Raw genomic sequence first — 18,830 nt, forward strand, 5'->3', positions numbered from 1 at the left:
ATCCACTGTTTAGGATCGGGTAGAGGTGAAAAATTAACCTCAAATTTGAACAAATCTTGGTTCTCTTGGGAGCCCCCAAGAGACGTGGCACTCAGTTCAGCCCCCTAGCGGAAGTGGCTTGTGTGGATATGTTGATGTCGAGTAAGGTGTGACCTCGAAGCAAAGCTCTTTCCACAATCCAAGCATTTATGCGGTTTCTCCCCTGTGTGGATATGTTGATGTCGAGTAAGGTGTGAACTCTGAGCAAAGCTCTTTCCACAATCCAAGCATTTATACGGTTTCTCACCAGTGTGCACTCGTTGATGAACAGCTAGGCAACCTCTCCGAGCAAAGCTCTTTCCACACTCCAAGCATTTATGTGGTTGCTCCATGTGGATATGTTGATGTTGAGTAAGCTGTGAACTTGAAGCAAAGCTCTTCTCACACTCCAAGCATTTATGTGGTTGCTCCATGTGGATATGTTGATGTTGAGTAAGCTGTGAACTTGAAACAAAGCTCTTTCCACACTCCAAGCATTTATGTGGTTTCTCCCCTGTGTGGATATGTTGATGATAAGTAAGGTGTGACCTCGAAGCAAAGCTCTTTCCACACTCCAAGCATTTATGTGGTTTCTCCCCAGTGTGGATATGTTGATGATAAGTAAGATGTGACCTCGAAGCAAAGCTCTTTCCACACTCCAAGCATTTATGTGGTTTCTCCACTGTGTGGATATGTTGATGTCGAGTAAGGTGTGACTTCGAAGCAAAGCTCTTTTCACACTCCAAGCATTTATGTGGTTTCTCCCCAGTGTGCACTCGTCGATGAAAATCTAGGGAACTTCTCTGAGCAAAGCTCTTTCTACACTCCAAGCATTTATATGGTTTCTCGCCAGTGTGGATTCGTCGATGAGTAGCTAGATTTCCTCTCTGAGCAAAGCTCTTTCCACACTCCAAGCATTTATGTGGTTTCTCCCCAATGTGCACTCGTCGATGAAAAGCTAGGCTACCTCTGTGAGAAAAGCTCTTTCCACATGGCAAGCATTTATATGGTTTCTCCCCAGTGTGGATTCGTCGATGTTGAGTAAGGTCTGACCTCGAAGCAAAGCTCTTTCCACACTCCAAGCATTTATATGGTTTCTCGCCAGTGTGGATTCGTCGATGAGTAGCTAGATTTCCTCTCTGAGCAAAGCTCTTTCCACACTCCAAGCATTTATGTGGTTTCTCCCCAATGTGGATTCGTCGATGAGTAGCTAGGCTACCTCTGTGAGAAAAGCTCTTTCCACACGGCAAGCATTTATATGGTTTCTCCCCAGTGTGGATTCGTCGATGTTGAGTAAGGACTGACTTCGAAGCAAAGCTCTTTCCACAATCCAAGCATTTATATGCTTTCTCCCTTATGTGGATTCGTCGATGAGCAGCAAGGAGGCAATTCTTAGCAAAGCTCCTTCCACACTCCAGGCATTCATGTGTCTCTCTGTTATGGAGTCGTTGATGGCCAGAAGAGGCTCTCTTCCAACCCAAGCTCCTTCTACTCTCCAAGTATTTATCACCTTTCTCCCCTAGATTAATTCTTCTGTGTGTATCAGATACCTGGGATTCAGAACCTTCAGAGGCAGAGCATTCATTCGCCCTCTTCCGGTTTTTTCCAGTGTTTCTTTTCTGCTCTTTTATGTTGCATAGGAGGGATTTGGGTTCTTTCTCGGTTTTTTTCCATGGACGATCAGCCTCTGGAATAAAGAGTAAAGACTGGTAAGACATTCAAGGAATAGCGGAATCAAGAATAGAAGGCCGTTAATGGCTCTTGATAATGACATAACAAAAATCCCTTGAAGGGGAAACAAATCCTGCCCTGTATTAATCTGTTGCTGATTCCGGTGGGTAGTTAGATCAGAGACACGGTGGCTCAGTGGAACCTCCATGTTTAGAAGCAATCTCTCTGTAAAGAAAGGTGCTTTGGATCTGCATCTCCAGGGACTCCTGTTGACCACTGTGTGGAAGGGGAGGCTGGATTTCAGGGATCTCTTAGCCAATCTCTTCCTGGATTTAAACACAGCACTGGTGGCATTGACTGGAGCGTTTGAAGTAGTAGAGCTATACTCCTGAAGTATGGAATCCCAATCTGAGCTCCAAACTTATATAGCTCAACATACGCTCGACCCCCGGGTAAATTTGGCTGCTCAGGTTCTGTGTTCTGGGACCCTGCTTGCAGTGCTGAGCCAGGTGGTGTCTAGAGCTTGGGCATTTTCAGTGGTGGCCCCTCATCTGGGGAATGACCCTCCCTTTGAAGCTCAACTAAAGCTCACCTTCCTATCTTTTCAAAGCAAGGCCAAAGCATATCTTTCCAACCAGGCTTTAACTTTGGAGTTTAGCTCTGTTATGGTCTTCTTCTGACCAGAGAAGTGTTCTCGGGATATTTTTGAGTGGCTATTGTGATGCTCTTCTTGTGCTCATGGCTTTTTAAATTGATCAATTAAGAATAATTTAGAATCTTATGCTAATGTTTTTATTTTTGAGCCAACTTGAGAGGGCTGTGGAGAGGCAGCATACAAATAAATCAAGCCTAGCACTCTATAAACATATCCAGCTAAGCCAGCATTCCCCACCCCCCAGTTTTAACTTCTCTTTCACCCTTCAGAAAGCTTTCCTGGTCATTCTTTGGGCTGTTGTCTCCAGCTGGGGAAATTTAGCCCAAGAGGTGTCCGACACACTTCCACCACACAAGTAAGCAGATATCTGCTGATCTCTCTCTTCTGCATCTTGGACAAGCAGGTCTCTTGCTCCTTCCAATGAGGATATGCAATCTGGTTTGGGAACCAGACATCCTTCTTTGGGAGAAAGAAGCAGACCGGTGACTTCCCGACATTCCAACTCCAAGAAATATTCAGATTTTTAATTCAAGTCTGAGCCAATACATAGCCACCAGGATACGGTATCTTAGCCTCCTTCCAAGGCAAGCAGGATCCAACATCCTAGTCCACTGTGGCTCTGACCAATAGCCACTGTCTAAGGGCTCCTCTCCCTTTGAAGAGACCCTACAGTCCCTCCAAGATGGGAACAGGTTGTGATAGATCCCCAAAACTTCCATTTACATTTTTAAAGACTTATCATCTGTTTTCTGTATCAAGGACATTTTTCATACCACTCAACCTGAAAAGTGCTCAGAACAGCATACATTCTCTTCTCCTTCTCTCCAGCCTAGAATAGGAAAACAGCACCTGCCCAACTGAACTCAAGAGAAGCCAGGCAGGCAGGAATTCAGCAAGTGAAGCTCATCATGACAGAGCCAAACTTCCCCTGCTAAAATCCCATTCTTCTTACTATGTCCTTCAGGGATCTGCAGCCTCAGTTACTTACTGTGAGCCTTGCCTAAGCCTACAGTGGCGCAAGTAGAATGAACAAAGCAAAGGGACCCCAAATCACCCCCTCTGCCACCCCCCACTTTTCCTCTCTCAATTCCTATGCGAGGCTATAATGTCCTTGAGGCAAGCAAATTCTTTGAACTTTGGAAAATGCATACTGAGGGCCCTGTATCAATACAAATCATATTTTCAGTGCTCACTTCCATAGCTGCTCTGAAAGGCCAAAGAGGATGACCTGTTGACATCTCAGAAACTGTTGTTGAGGACAATCCCCCTTCTGCCCTGCTTTCCATGGATTTTCAACCTGAACTGACCATTTTGCTCCTCCTGAAGAACAATGAGCCCACTCAGACCTCCATGGCCAGTCGGAGGTGGGCCTTCCTCCTCTGCTTTGTTCCTTTTCCTTTACAAACCAATAGTCTAGCTTACACACTGATATTTACGGACTCCAGTACATATGCAGAATTTTATTGGTGGTGGTGGAAAGTGTTGTCAGGTTGCAATGAATCTTAGAGTTGGAAGGGATCACCAGGGTTATCTAGTCCAAACCCTTTCACAATGCAGGAAATTCCGAACTACCTCCCCCGCCCCCCCCCACACCCAGTGACCCATACTTCATGCCCAGAAAATGGCCAAGATGCAACTGACTTACTAAATACTAAACAGGGCCAACCATGCTTAGCTTCCTAGATCAGGCTAGCCTGGGCCATCCAGGTCAGAGCTGGAGCCCTTATTAGGAGGAATGACTTTGGCCTTCAGCATCTGTGAATCAAGGGAAAGGAGAGCCTTACCAAGAGAGGCCACATTCTGATAATTGTCCTCCATGACTTCCTTGTGAATCCTTCTTTGGTTCGGATCCAGCAGAGCCCACTCCTCCTCAGTGAAACGAACACACACCTCCTCAAAGGTCACCAGACCCTGAAAAGAGAAACAAACAAGTATTTCTCTGTTGTCACAGATAACGTGAGAATTCTTCCCCTTCTAAGTGCAATCCAAAAGGACGATATTAAGATGTTGATGTTTAAGACTCAGACCTCCATCAGACGTTTTCATTTTCTATCCAGCAAGCAGGAGAAATAGCAGCTGAGGAAAAGTGACAGAGAGAGTCTCCTGGGCGTACGGAGGATGGGGGAAGCACCCAGGGGCGTGAGCCGTATTTCCAAACTTACCCGATCAGGCTGCATGGAAGCTGCTTTCCCTCTGCCAGAAAGAGTCGGCAAAGAATCCATCGTTGGTTTTATGGCACCACCTGGAAGGATAAAAAGGTAGCTCTATGGCACTTTATGCTCTCCTAGTACTTTGCTTTTCAGTTCCTTGAGGGGGAATGGAATAAGGTTCTCCCCGTATTGGCTCAGGGTTGCAACTATCCTTGCATCCCTATTTCGGATAATTCTTTGCTTCCACACTTTTGACAAATCTAGTCTTAATCATTATCATATACAAATTCGTGGTCTGTCCAGAATCCACAAGGAAGAATTAACAGGCCCTACTAAATCCATGGCAGTACCACAGGTACTAAATATCACAATGGGGGGGGGCAAGAAGAGATCATATGGGGAAAGGCAGCCTTGCGACTGGTGGAGTACCAAACACTTCTTTTCTTGACTTCCCAGCTGGGCAACACAGTAAAAAGAGGCCACTGACACATCCACTCCATTAAAGTCACCTCACTTCTTCTGAATTTCCCCCCAGTCTATAGTCCTAACCCAAATACATTATTGCATCTTACTGAGAATCTTTGTTAAATTCAAATATAGAATCATAAGAACGTTGAGTTGGAAGGGACCACCAGGGTCTTCTAGTCCAACCCCCTGCACAATGCAGGAAATTCACACCAACTTCCCCCCCAAGCCCCTAGTGACCCACACTTCATGCCCAGAAGATGGCCAAGATGCCCTCCCTCTCATCATCTGCCTAAGGTCATAGAATCATCATTGCTGACCGATGGCCATCTAGCCTCTGCTTAAAAACCTCCAGGGAAAGAGAGCTCACCACCTCCCGAGGAAGCCTGTTCCACTGAAGAACTGCCCTGTTAGAAAGTTCTTCCTACTGTCTAAATGGAAAGTGTTTTGATTTAATTTCAACCCGTTGCTTCTGGTCAGACCTTCTGGGGCAACAGAAAACAACTTGGCACCATCCTCTATGTGACAGCCCATCAGGTACTTGAAGATGGTTATCATATCCCCCTCTCAGTCTTCTCCTCTTCAGGATAAACATACCCAGCTCCTTCAACCTTTCCTCTTAGGACTTGGTCTCCAGACCCCCGTCACCATCTTTGTTGCCCTCCTCTGGACGCATTCCAGCTTGTCTACATTCTTGTTAAGTGGTGGTGCCCAAAACTAAACACAAAGCTCTAGGTGAGGTCTAACCAGAGCAGAGTAAAGTGATACCATCACCTCACGTGATCTGGACACTATACTTCTGCTGATGCAGCCAGATCGCATTTGCCTTTTTAGCTACTGCATCACACTGCTGGCTCACGTTCAGCGTTTGACCTACTAAGACCCCAAGATCCTTTTTGCACACACTACTGCTGAGACAAGTCTCCCCCATCCTATAATTATGCATTTGATTTTTTCTGCCTAAATGCAGAACTTTACATTTATCTCTGTTGAAGTGCATTTAATTTGTTTTAGCCCAGTTCTCCAGCCTGTCAAGATCATCCTGTATCCGGGCTCTGTCTTTTACCGTATTTGCTACCCCTCCTAATTTAGTATCATCTGCAAATGTAATAAGCATCCCCTCTATTCATCCAAATCATTTATAAAGATGTTGAACAAAACAGAGGGCCCAGAACAGACCTGAGGTATTCCACTAATCACTCCTCTCCAAGTGGATCTCACCTTTTAATCTGTTGATTGCCCGACATTATAGTATCTAATCTGTTTACCGAATAATATCTAATCTGTCTACTAGTAGAAAAGAGCAAGAGTCCAGTAGCACCTTAAAGACTAACAAAAATATTTTCTGGCAGGGTATGAGCTTTCGTGAGCCACAGCTCACTTCTTCAGATACAGCTAGAATGTGAAGCCACCTGTCTTTATGTAGAGGAGAGTGAATTCAGAGACGCATTAGTATGTAAATGTTAACAGTATGTACATGTGAATAGCAGGCGTGATGGGATTAGGTGTGGTATGCAGAAGAGTCTGTGATGTCCAGGGGAGAGATGGGTGTGGAGAAATCAGCATTGGTAATGAGCCATGAATGCAAGGTCTTTATTCAGCCCAGGTAAAGCATTGTCTTTAGTTTGAATAGCAACTGTAATTTAGCCGTTTCTCTTTCCAATCTCCCTTTGAAATTCCTTTGTAAGATTCACATTCTAGCTGTATCTGAAGAAGTGAGCTGTGGCTCACGAAAGCTCATACCCTGCCAGAAAATATTTCTGTTAGTCTGTAAGGTGCTACTGGACTCTTGCTCTTTTCTACTACTGCAGACAGACTAACACGGCTACCCACTGTGAATAATCTGTTTACTGATTGACTTTTAATCATTCGTATATTCTGCCTCGAGTCCCAGATAGAAAGCTGGAGTACAAAAGAACATTTTAAATGTAATATTAATAATAAATATATGAACATTTTATTGATGATAAGGCTCACAAAATATCATATTCATAGAGAATGACAAGGCCAGTGATGTCCTACTGCCAAACATGGGTGAGACCACTTTTGGACAAGACTTTCCGTACCCTGGCACTCAGTTCCTAGTCAGATGAAAGGGAGTTTTGAAAGCACCTGACTGTCGCCTTCCACAACCTAGTTTTCAAGATTTCTCAACTCTGGACACTTCTCGCCTAGTTGAAAACTGGGAAAAAGGTATCTAAAAGTATCGGAGGTTCCTACGGCCTAAGAGCTCCTGAAATCTTAAGATATTGTCCCCCTTTTTTTTGGCCCAATGCAGTATTTTCACAATTTTTGACATTAACCATCATCATTTGAGTTTGGAGCAAGTTTTGACCTCAACTCCTGACTGCATTCGTCCAATTATCGTGCAATGAAATTAAATCAATTCTAGGTTTTTACTTCCCCAACCAGAATTTCTAAACGAAGAAGCTGGAGCGAAACATCTTTCCCACACAGGACAAAAGGGGGGGGTATCAGAGCACCTACACTCGGGGAGGCCGTGCAGTGGGCCTTTTAATCTTACCCAGAAAAGCTGCTTTGTGGAAACGTTCCTTCCAGATCTTCTCCTGCACCTGAAACAGAAGTGGAGATCCCAGAAAAGGGAGGCTCATGAGAAAAGGAAGAGGAAGTAGGATAGGAGAGGTTCCAAAAAGGTGGGACAACCCATGTCGATTTCGAGGATATCCTGGATCTTATCCTGTTCCCCCCCCCCCAATACTACAAAGATGAAACCCTCTCACCTGCTGGTCCTGATTCTTGTCCTCTGCCTGGCTCAAGAGGAAGCCTTCTGCCAGGGCCACTGCCTGGCAACTGGTCTCTGGCCCACATTCCCTGATCCAGTTCCCCATCTCTGGGGGCAGGACGGACAGGAATTGCTCCAGGATCACCAGGTCCAGCATCTCCTTCTTGCTGTGCCTTTTTGGCTTCAGCCACTGGAGACAAAGTCGGTGGAGTTGGCTGCAGACCTCTCGGGGCCCCTCTGCCTCCTGGTAACGGAGCTGCCGGAATTGCTGGCGATGCACATCTGGAGGGAGGAAGTTGTCTTCCGGGCTCTTTTGCATGGTTCCTTCCCACAGCTCCTTTCTGCTCCCAGCCTCGGAGGCATCGGGACCTTTTCTTGATTCAGGGATAGCTGAGTCCGGCTCTCCCCTCATCCTCTCTCCACCTCCCTCCTCTGCCAGATTCTTCTGTTCAGGCAAGAGACGGATCTCTGACCACCTGCGAAGCCAAGATTGATATTAGGATTGACATTTGGTGTGTGTGTGTGTATACATACATGCGCACATGTGACATCGGCATCTGAAGAAGTGAACTCTGATTCACGAAAGCTCATACGAGAATCAAGGTTGTTATTTGCAACCACAGCCTAACTCTGAAATGAGTGGATAAGTAGCAGGAGGGGACAAGCAGTGTAGTGGTGAGATTGTCAGGTTAGATCTGGGAGACTTTCTTCTGGGTGGCGTGGTTTGATTTTGGCTGGGGGGGAGTTGGTTTCCCCCTCCGGACCTTCATGGGTGGGGGAATGGGGCGTCAAGGGGTCTGGGAATCCAGTTCTCCTTCCCTGCCCACAACGTCTCCTTGCCCTGCTGTTCCAAGGCTATGTCTGATATGTAGGGGAAGCTCAGGAGGGAGCCTGGCTGGCCGCCCTCCTGAGAATGCTATGAGAAAGTTTGGAATAATTACAAAAAAAAGAATAAGTCATTCACAGCCATCAATTATGTCCCCAACAGAAGCATATTTAGACAGTGCTGTACCAAACGTGCTTTATGTAACCTATCAAGAATTGCTGAATTACGAAGGGGAGACTAAAAGCTTTCAAGTCCTTCATAAGGAACATAAGAACATCAACTGGCTGACATATCTTCAATTAAAATCTTGTCTTAAACAGGACAGTTTAAAAACTGGAGATATGAGAGACTTAACAGAGTTTGAAACAATCATAACCAAGAACGATCAACATCTTTTAGGGAAAATTTATAAGCTGTTATTGAAATATGACTCAGAAACCGAACAGGTCGAAGTTAATATGATAAAATGTATGCAGAATTTTGACAAAATGATAACCATGGAAACATGGGAAAAACAATATACGCAAGAACTAAAATACACTGCAAGTCAAGAAGTAAAAGAAAATTGGTACAAGATGTATTACAGATGGTATATCACCCCCAATATGATCTCTCATATGCAACAAGTGAATAAGAGAGGGGGCATGTTGGAAATGTCGAGAAACAGATGGTTCTTTTTTTCATGTTTTGTGGACGTGCCCGAAATTACAAACATACTGGAAAAAGATTCGTGGTGAGATACAGGCAATGCTCAATCTAAAACTCAGCCTGGATCCAATTTTTTTTTTTAAATTGAGCAAGTATATCAGATTTACCAGCAAAATATAAAGACTTGCTTAAATATGCCACAACGGCTGCAAGAGTCGTTCTTGCAAGGAGATGGAAACAAATGACTTTACCAGAAGGTAGACAAATGGAAAGAAAAGATGTTGGAATGTGCAAATATGGCTAAAATGACTTACTTGATGAATTTAGACAATACGCAACATGTCGAGCAATTTAATGAGAAATGGTTACCATGGTGTGTGTGTGTGTGTGTGTGAATATATATATAGTCTTCAAATATTTAATTCTAGATCAATCTCTCTCCTTTTTATGTGAGTAGATGTTCTCTTCATGTATAAATATACTTTACCTCAAGGATGATTACCTTTAGAGAAATTGACCATGGTTTATCTTTAATGCTATTTTATTTCCTACTCTCTTTTTCTCTCATGTTAGTGGCTGTCAAGAATATATCTGACTACGGTACTTTTTTATCGAGTAAAAACCGAAGTGAAATCAATGTGGAGAAGGGAACCCTCCAAAAATCCAAGTTTGCTCCCCAAAACAGCAAGAAAAAGACCTGCAGGCCTTTCGGGAAGACCCCTGCCCCACAACAAAGCCAGGCTGATGGGAAGGGTTACAACCAATTGCCAAAAGAGAGGCGATTTTGCTGGAGTTTGCAGGCGGCAGCTGAATGCACAGAAGCAAAGAGCCGCCTGTGCAGAGACCGGGTTGCAGGGAGGAGCTCAGCTCGGCCTCCGGGGAAGAGGAGCTCCCAGAGAGCAACCAGGGGGAAAAGGGCTTTGGATAATGGAGCCCACTTGTTACCGTAATTGATTTTAAGGGGGGATATGCTTGCCGCACTTTGGGCTCTGCGGGGGATGAATCCTGCAGGGCTCTTTGCAAGACCCAAATTGCAGCTCCTCTTTCTCCGGGCTGCTCCACGCTCGGAACCAGGGAGGCGTTTTGCAAAAGAAACCTCATTTCACGGCTTACCTCTTGCTCCAACTTTTCTGCGGCGGGCTCCTCTCTTCAACGGAAGGGCACCAGCAAGTCACATGGTCTTCTTGGTGGATGCCTCTCAAGGAATGGAGACGTCTTCCCCTTAACCCTTACACTGACTCTCTGCGCTGGGCAAAAAAGGACGTAAGAATATCAGAAAAGCCCTGCTGGATCAGACCCAGGAGGCCCATCAAGTCCAGCACTCTGCTCACACACAGTGGCCAACCAGGTGCCTCCAGGAAGCCCCAAACAAGAAAACTGCAGCAGCACCGTCCTGCCTGTGTTTATTATTATACCTAATATAATAATCATGCTCCTCTTGTTGTGACCCAAAATTGTCTATAGAGCCCAATGAGACAATGAATTGGTTGGATTAATTACAGCTCGTTTATTTGGCCAAAGATCAGAACTGGATGCCCAGACTCCTGGTAAAACACCTGCAGGAGACTCTCTCTCTCTCTCTCTCTCTCTCTCTCTCACACACACACACACACACACAGAAAGTTCACAGTGGGTAGCCGTGTTAGTCTGTCTGCAATAGTAGAAAAGGGCAAGAGTCCAGTAGCACCTTAAAGACTAACAAAAATATTTTCTGGCAGGGTACGAGCTTTCGTGAGCCAGAGCTCACTTAGTGCTACTGGACTCTTGCCCTTTTCTACTACACACACAGAAAGGTTACTTTGCAAACATGTGAGAGTCCATTCTTCATTGTCTTAACATTAACAGCAGTCAGCAGTTCCTAAGCAATAGCGTGACTATCCTGTCAGTTTCACTGGCCAGTTACATACTGTACTTTCCTTCAGATAAGGGCATCCGATCGGGAGGTGCCTGCATGAGTGTGTGTATGTGTGTGTGTGTATGCCTGCGTGCTTGGTGCTCCTGTTGCAATACGGAAAGGGGAGAGTGGGCGGCGTGCGCACTAGGATCTTCGTGCAAGAAAGGAATGGGGTGGGCGAGGGGGAAGCGGCTTGCTTTGCGTGTTAGCTTTTGCGTGCATCTGAACGGTGCGGGTATGATTTCCCAGGCACAACACTCTGATCCTGGAGAGAATAGGGGTGCATCATGACTAGCATCCATTTTGACTTGCAGCCATGAATACCCCTCTCCTCCATGAACATGTCCACTCCCCTCTTAAAGCCTTCCAAGTTGGCAGCCATCACCACCCTTTGCTGCCAGGTGCCAGAGGAGACACATATCCTGCAAAGAAACTGACGTTGAGGTGGGGAGGGACCTGGAAACTGCCAGCCCATTGAGGACTCATGGGACATTTACCTAGTTCCTATTTTAAAGCTGCGGAGAATCATACAGATCTAGTGAGTGCTATCTAATTAGTGTTAAGGTGTTATAATAACCCTGAGGGGAGGGAGTGTGGACTGCAGGACCAATGGAACTCTCTGCTACTGGATTCTTATGTTCAACTGTGGTTATAATGTCTTTTAGTATAAGAAATGTTTTAAGTTAGAAATGTTATAGAAACATTAGTGACACATTGACCTGTGGAACTCCAGGCTCCAAGACTGTACCAATTTTGTAAAGTTTGTCTGTTTGGGGTTTTGTTTCTGATAAGAATAATTCTCTGTGTAATAAACATAGATATGAGTGGAGTGCCGTCAGGTCGCATCCAACATGTGTCACCCCCCCCCCTTAAGTCCCACCTGCTGAGCTTCCCCTACATCGATGGGGTGTGGGGGTGAAAGTAGTTGTGAATTTCCTGCATTGTGCAGGGGGTTGGACTAGATGACCCTGGTGGTCCCTTCCAACTATGATTCTACATCTGCCTTTCAGATGTACCATTGGAACAAGATGGCAAAGAAAAGTTGTAGGCAGGGAAGGAGGACTGGATCCCCAGACCTTTAAGCCCCATTTCCTCCCATGAACTTCTGGGGTTGACACCTCATCACCCTGGCCAAAATCAAGCCACACCACACAGGACAAAGTCTCCTCTTGGGAGGGAGCAGCACAGCCAATGCTTGGGAAATGTTCTGCGTGGCTCAAGCCAGTGAGCCCAGCCAGACTCTGCGCCACATCCTCCACACAATCCTGAGGGAACAGAAGAGGACATTTTTCTGACCCATATGCAGTTGGGATTCCTTTGCATCCAGTGGCTCCATCCTAGCTGCCTTCCCCCCTTCCCTTTGGAACTGATGTTAAAAACATGTGTGTGCGTGTATGTGTTAAGTGCCATCAAGTCACCGACTCATGGCGACCCTATGAATCAGTGTCCTCTAAAACATCCTATCCTTAACAGCCTTGCTCAGATCTTGCAAACTGAGGGCTGTGCTTCCTTTATTGAGTCAATCTATCTCTTGTTGGGTCTTCCTCTTTTCCTGCTGCCTTCAGCTTTTCCTAGCATGATTGTCTTTTCCAGTGACTCTTGTCTTCTCATAATGTGTCCAAACCACAACAGCCTCCATTTAGTCATTTGAGCTTCTAGGGTCAGTTCAGGCTGGATTTGATCTAAACCCCACTGATTTGGGGTTTTTTTGGGGGGGGGGCAGTCCAGGGTATCCGTAACAATCTCCCTCCAACACCACATTTCAAGGGAATCTACTTTCTTCCTATCAGCTTTCTTCAATGTCCAGCCTTCACACCCATGCATAAGTAACACAGGAATCCTCCCACTTCCCCAAAACTCTCCGGTCTCCTCCAGCAATTCCTTCTCTCGCCCTCCCCAAGCAAGTGCAAAGCCCCCCTCCTGCAGAGAGAGAAGCAGCGGGCGGGCGTGGGGCTGCCGGAGGGGAAGCGCCTGGGCAGAGGGTTCCCTCTGCTGGCTGTCTCTTCCCCATTACATGTCAGGATCAGGCGTCTGTCCCTAGCATCCCAAAAGCAAACTCATCCAGGCAGATAGCTCTGAATTGTGTGTGTGTGTTAAGTGCCATCAAGTCGCTTCCGACTCATGGCGACCCTATGAATGAAAGTCCTCCAAAATGTCCTATCTTTGCAGCCTTGCTCAGATCTTGCAAATTGAAGGCTGTGGCTTCCTTTATTGAGTCAATCCATCTCTTGTTGGGTCTTCCTCTTTTCCTGCGGCCTTCAACTTTTCCTAGCATGATTGTCTTTTCCAGTGACTCTTGTCTTCTCATAATGTGTCCAAAGTACAACAGCCTCCGTTTAGTCATTTGAGCTTCTAGGGTCAGTTCAGGCTGGATTTGATCTAAAACCCACAGATTTTTTTTTGGGGGGGGGCGGTCCAGGGTATCCGTCACACTCTCCCTCCAACACCCCATTTCAAGGGAATCTACTTTCTTCCTATCAGCTTTCTTCAATGTCCATCCTTCACCCCCATGCATAAGTAACCCAGGGGTCCTCCCCCTTCCCCAGATCTCCCTGGTCTCCTCCAGCAATTCCTTCTCTCGCCCTCTCCAAGCAAGTGCAGAGCCCCCCTTTTGCAGAGGGGTGGGTGGGGGGCTGGTGCGGAGGGGCGGCGCCTGGGCAGAGGGTTCCCTCTGCTGGCTGTCTCAAGGGCACTGGCAAGACACGTGGCCTTCTCTGTGGCTGCCTCTCTAGGAATGGAGACTCCTTCCCCCCATTAACCCTTAGGCTGACTCTCTTCACTTTGCAGGACAGGAGCTCCCCTGCTTGCTTCGCCCTGCCAGAGGCTGCATCATTTTACCCAGCGAGCCTCATTCCGACTTAATTGCAAAGGGGGGCAAAAGGAAGACCGGATTCGAACTCTTCTCCATCCCAGCTGATGATGCTCATTCTTGTCCTTAAGAGTCGGGGGGGGGGGTCCTGAGGCTCAGAAGGGGGAGGGGGGAAGGCAGCTAGGAAGGAGCCACTGGATGCAGAGAAATCCCAACTGCACGTGAGTCGGGAAAATGCCCTCTTCTTCTGTTCCCTGAGAATCGTGTGGAGGGTGCGGAGCAGCTTCTGGCCGAGCTCACTGGCTTGAGCCGTGCAGAGCATTTCCCAGGCATCGGCCTGATGTGAGAGCTGCCCCCACTGACCTCAGCTCGACTAGATGACCTCCGATGATCCCTTGACTGAAGAATCCCCTGCTTTGGAGCTTGGTCAGTGACACGTGAAAGGGGATCTCAGATTCAGGTCTGCTGAAAAGCTAGCCATGCCGTTGCTGTGTTGAGTGAGAGTGGGGGAATATTTGTAAGGGGACATCCTGCACAGCTAAGCCAGACCACAGTCCGATGGCTGCAATACCTGCTTCTTCGGCCTCGCCCTAAATGTCAGCCTTTAGCACTGGATTTCTGGCTTATTTTCTAAAGGGCAGAGTAACATGGCCTTCGCTTTGCAGTCATCACCCGTCTGCCTGCTGCCAAGAGGGGGCAGATCGTCCATCCGTCATTTCACCGTCTGGGGACAGGCAGAGCCTATTTGCCAGTTTTCCTTTTCAAATAGGGGACACAGCGAATGGCACCAGCTTCACATGTTCACATTCTCAGGGAGCCGGATGGCAGTCCCACATTCCCCACCTCTTTCTACAGAGAGGGTTGCTAACCTCCAGGTAATTAAGCAATACAAATAAACACCTCTGTACCTATACCCAAGGTTAGAAAGTACAGAAAATAGCTGAAAAATGCTACTGATAGCACATTATAACAAATCTGTATTCACAATAACAAGTTGCTTTCAGCCAATTGAAATGCCAGATAGTGGCAATATACAAGTACAGTTACAATTCACTCTGAGGCTGAAGTCTTCAATGAGCAGAAAAGTAAACTGGGATACAATCGTTTCAATTCTTCGAATTCTTCCTCAGTCCCGTTTCTGTACAATATGTGAAAAGTGATACATCATAACATCAATAATCTACAATTCTTATCCATGTTAACAAATAAATAAAATAGTTTCTTACTTACAGTCATCTATGTTAGTTATTTTTCAATATAAGCTGGTATAGCTTCAATCTTTCTTCATACAATTCTTAATCCTTTTGCAGGATACAAATAGCAACCATGTGTGTCTTTTCACATTAATGAAAATAGGATATCCAATTCATATAGTTGCTCAGACAAGTTTACAATATGACGTTCCCTCACAGGATACAAGCTGTAATAAATAAACTCCACAGCAAGGCAGCTTAAGTCTCAGCCAGTGTGACACAAAAACAAGTTCTTAAAGAGGCAGCAAGTTCTTAAAGGGACATCATTCTTATATGAAGCATGACAAATCATTTTCAAGATTTAAGCCATTAGGCTCCAGGGAATTAAATAAATGAATAAAATATGCTTCTTTCTGTCAAAGCAGTCTCTGTGTGTCCCTTCTATCAAAATGCTTACCCCGAAGCCTCCACACTACAAAAAACCTCAGGTCATTCTGTCAGGCCTGCTTTCCACAGCTCTAAGCAGCCTGTCAGACTCTGACCGTTTTAGTTTCGATTCTACCAGGTGCCTCTCAAGGCCAAACTGCTAGCTGCTGCATTCCTGTTCCAGTGCTATCTCCCGTGGGAACGACTCCTCAGTGGAAGGGGGGCCGCCTTGACCTGTTGGGACTAATACTTTCCCTTATAGGCCTACCCCGTGCTCCCAATTGCCATTTGTGCCAATGTACCTATAAGCTCTGTAATACCTGTGTGTTTTCCATTAAATCAGCTCTCTTTTGGACTCTTTGTCTCTGCATGCTGTTTGTGGGACTACCACAGGACAAGTGCTCACATTTTGGCTCGAATCCCTTCTCTGTTTTTCCCGGCCTGGCTGGAGCCCTGGAGGGTTCGCCGGGGCCTCGGATTGGAGCAGGGGACGTGCTCTCCGAGTGAATTGCCTGTGGCTGGAGCCCCGGAGGATTTGCCTAGTCCCCGGGTGGAAGCAGAGGCGCTGCTCCCCGGGTGGAGGGTTTCAGACCGAAACCCTGGAGGATCCTGAACCTTGGTACCCTCCGTTGGAACCGTTGGACGAGTACCCTGACGACTCTTCTTTGCTAGATGACATCCTTGCTGAGGCGCTGTGAACGGATGCTGAGATCAATCGCCTGATTGTACTCCTCTGAGCTCAGTGGCATCGTCTAGCTGACACGACCCCCTGGACAGACCCCGACGCAGACCACAGTGCCCACCACGAACTCCGCGTACTGGACGGCTTGGTGGAGGAAGTTCGACTGGCGCAAGAGGATTTAGTAACTTTGACCCATTTACTAGCGGGGTTCACTATACGTGAAGAACAACCAGAACCTGTAGCGGCCCCAATCCGCCCCGTTCTACCCCGATCCATGGCGGGATCACGGGCGGAGGAGACTCGGGCCCCAACCGCTCCTGACCCCAACTTGTGCCTGAAAGAAGCATGGGATGTAGCAGCCCGAACAGCCTTACTGTTTCTGGGGCTGACCCCGGCTACAGCCACGGTGGCTGACCTCACGAAACTTTTAACCCCTGGGTTTGGAGCAGACGCTGCTGCTCTGGCAGTTCGGGTCCAACCGTTATTGGACCTAACAGATTCCTCTGAACTCCTACTTTTGGAGAATGAAGCTCTCCCGATTGTCACTACGGTGATTGCCACCAAGCTTCAGGCGACCAAGTGCTCACAGACTGACAACGGGCCGAGGAACAGTTGCGAGCTGCGGATGCGGCGGCTCGAGCGTGGGCTGCACAAGAAGAGGTGCAACATTTGGCGGCCGTTCGAGCCTGCACGCTCACAGACGCGCGTCCCAAAGACAGCACCGACTTTGGATTTATCTCATTTTCTCCAAGTTTTGGTCCATATCGCGACACGCAACGTGCACGTCGCCATGCAGGTCACTTCACTGAGCCGGACTTCTCGGATGAGGAAATCCTTTATAGTGAGGAACCTCACTGGGCTACTGATCTCCGAGTCAGTCAATCCCGACGTACGGAGGGGGCTGGGGACGAAATGGGCCTCTTGAGGGACCAAAATCGGGACTTGAATGATCGCGTGGCCCGTCTGCAGGGCCAAACGGAACGGTTGCTTTGTGATAATGACAGTTTGCAACAAGCTCTAACAGCCCAGCCGGGCCCACCAGCGCCAGCCCAGCCAGGCCAACCAGCGCCAGCCCAGCCGGGCCAACCTGCGCCAGCCCAGCTGGGCCAACCAGCGCCAGCCCAGCCGAGCGCGTCGACCCCCAGAGCTCCGTTTCTGCCGCCTCCAGACCAGCCGCCTGCCCCGCTACCTATACAATGGAAGCAGCCTCGACTGAGGGTAACCTACGACGGCGCGGTTGAATCCCTACCCTGTTTCCTGCATCATGTAGACAGTTACATGAGGGAACAAGGACAGTTCTTCCCCACTGAAGACAGTCGTGTTTCATTCGTCGCCTCTCTGCTGACAGGGAAAACGGCCGATTGGATGGTCCTCCAGTTTGACACTCGGGCCCGATCCATTCGCTCTCTCAACAATTTCATGTTTGCCCTGCGGAGGCGGTTCGAGGATCCCTTCTTAGGAGAAAGGGCCAAAGCCGAACTCCTGCAACTCCGGCAAGGCTCTACTCCCGTTCGGGAATTCGCAGATGAGTTCCAACGACTTGCCAGTAAAATTGTGGATTGGCCTGAAGCCACCCAAATACATTACTTCTGAGAAGAGCTACACCCTCACATTTTGAACTGGGCGTACATGCAACGGGACCCCGACACCCTGGAAGATTGGATTTTACTGGCAGAGGAGGTGGAAAGCCGCTATCAATTTATATCTCTGGTCCGACGCCGGACCAGAGAGGGAAGTAGTCGTCAAAAATCTCCTCCTAAAGTTGCAGCCCCCACCCTGCGGAGACCAACGCGGCCCGGGCAGGACCGCGAATCCCGGTTCCAAAGAGGAGCCTGTCTCATTTGCGGAACCATGGGCCACTTTGCTGCCGCCTGCCCGCTTCGACCGGACTGGTTGGTCCCTTCTCGGCAAGATGGACCGCCCCGGAATTGGGGGCGACCTCAGTGCAGAGGCACCATGGCCAACCATAGCTCTGCTCCTGGACGGACCGCACCATCAGCTCTCCACGTCAGAGAAGCGCCCCTCGACCTTGCACCAATGAACCCATCGGGGTTCCGGATTACAAGTGCCCCACTGGGGGACAACTCGCAGTCTTCGGATGAGGACATAGGCTGGGACCCCCCGGCTTTGAATCTCGAATCTCCTCTGGATCTGTCAAAAAACGGGCAGGGTCTGCGGTGAGTGGAGCGACACCGCGGACCCTCGCAGCTATTCCTGCAAAACCCAACGCTCCAGTGAAGGTGAGTGAGGTCGAAGAGACTGTATATGTGGATGTAGTGTTACAACGCCATAAAGGGGGCCCCCAGTTACCAGTTAAAGCACTTATAGACTCTGGGTGTGCCCGCTCCCTGATCAACGAAACCACTTTCAAGGCGCTCAAAGCCAAGTCAGTGCCCCTACCTGCTCCCATCCAGTTTGCCCAGATGGATGGCAGTGATTTTAAAGGGGGCCCAGTGGATCATCACACTCGCGGGTTGGCAATGGGAGTCGGCCACCACTGGGAACAAATTGACTTTACCATAGCCCCTATCAGATACGATGTGGTATTGGGAATCAACTGGCTCAAAGGGCACAGCCCTTGTATTAACTGGGGGGTTGGAACTATAAAATTCTCCGATCCTAATTGCGATCAACACCGTCTTGAGGTAGC

General features: G+C 47.8%; 1 protein-coding gene across 1 annotated transcript; it reads right to left on the bottom strand.

Annotated features, from left to right (window-relative positions):
• Positions 1-467: 467 nt before the first annotated feature.
• On the bottom strand, positions 468-4,566 carry LOC130493441 (zinc finger protein 677-like; the record flags this gene model as incomplete). The annotated part of the gene is made up of 3 exons (XM_056867179.1): positions 4,507-4,566; positions 4,129-4,255; positions 468-1,153 (listed from the first exon to the last, which is right to left on the bottom strand). Coding segments are annotated over exons 1-3 (873 nt in total), but the record flags the coding sequence as incomplete, so codon positions are not given.
• Between the last annotated feature and the right edge of the window lie 14,264 nt (positions 4,567-18,830).

The sequence above is a fragment of the Euleptes europaea genome, chromosome 1 (genome assembly GCF_029931775.1).
Source record: "Euleptes europaea isolate rEulEur1 chromosome 1, rEulEur1.hap1, whole genome shotgun sequence".
NCBI classification, from domain to species: domain Eukaryota; kingdom Metazoa; phylum Chordata; class Lepidosauria; order Squamata; family Sphaerodactylidae; genus Euleptes; species Euleptes europaea.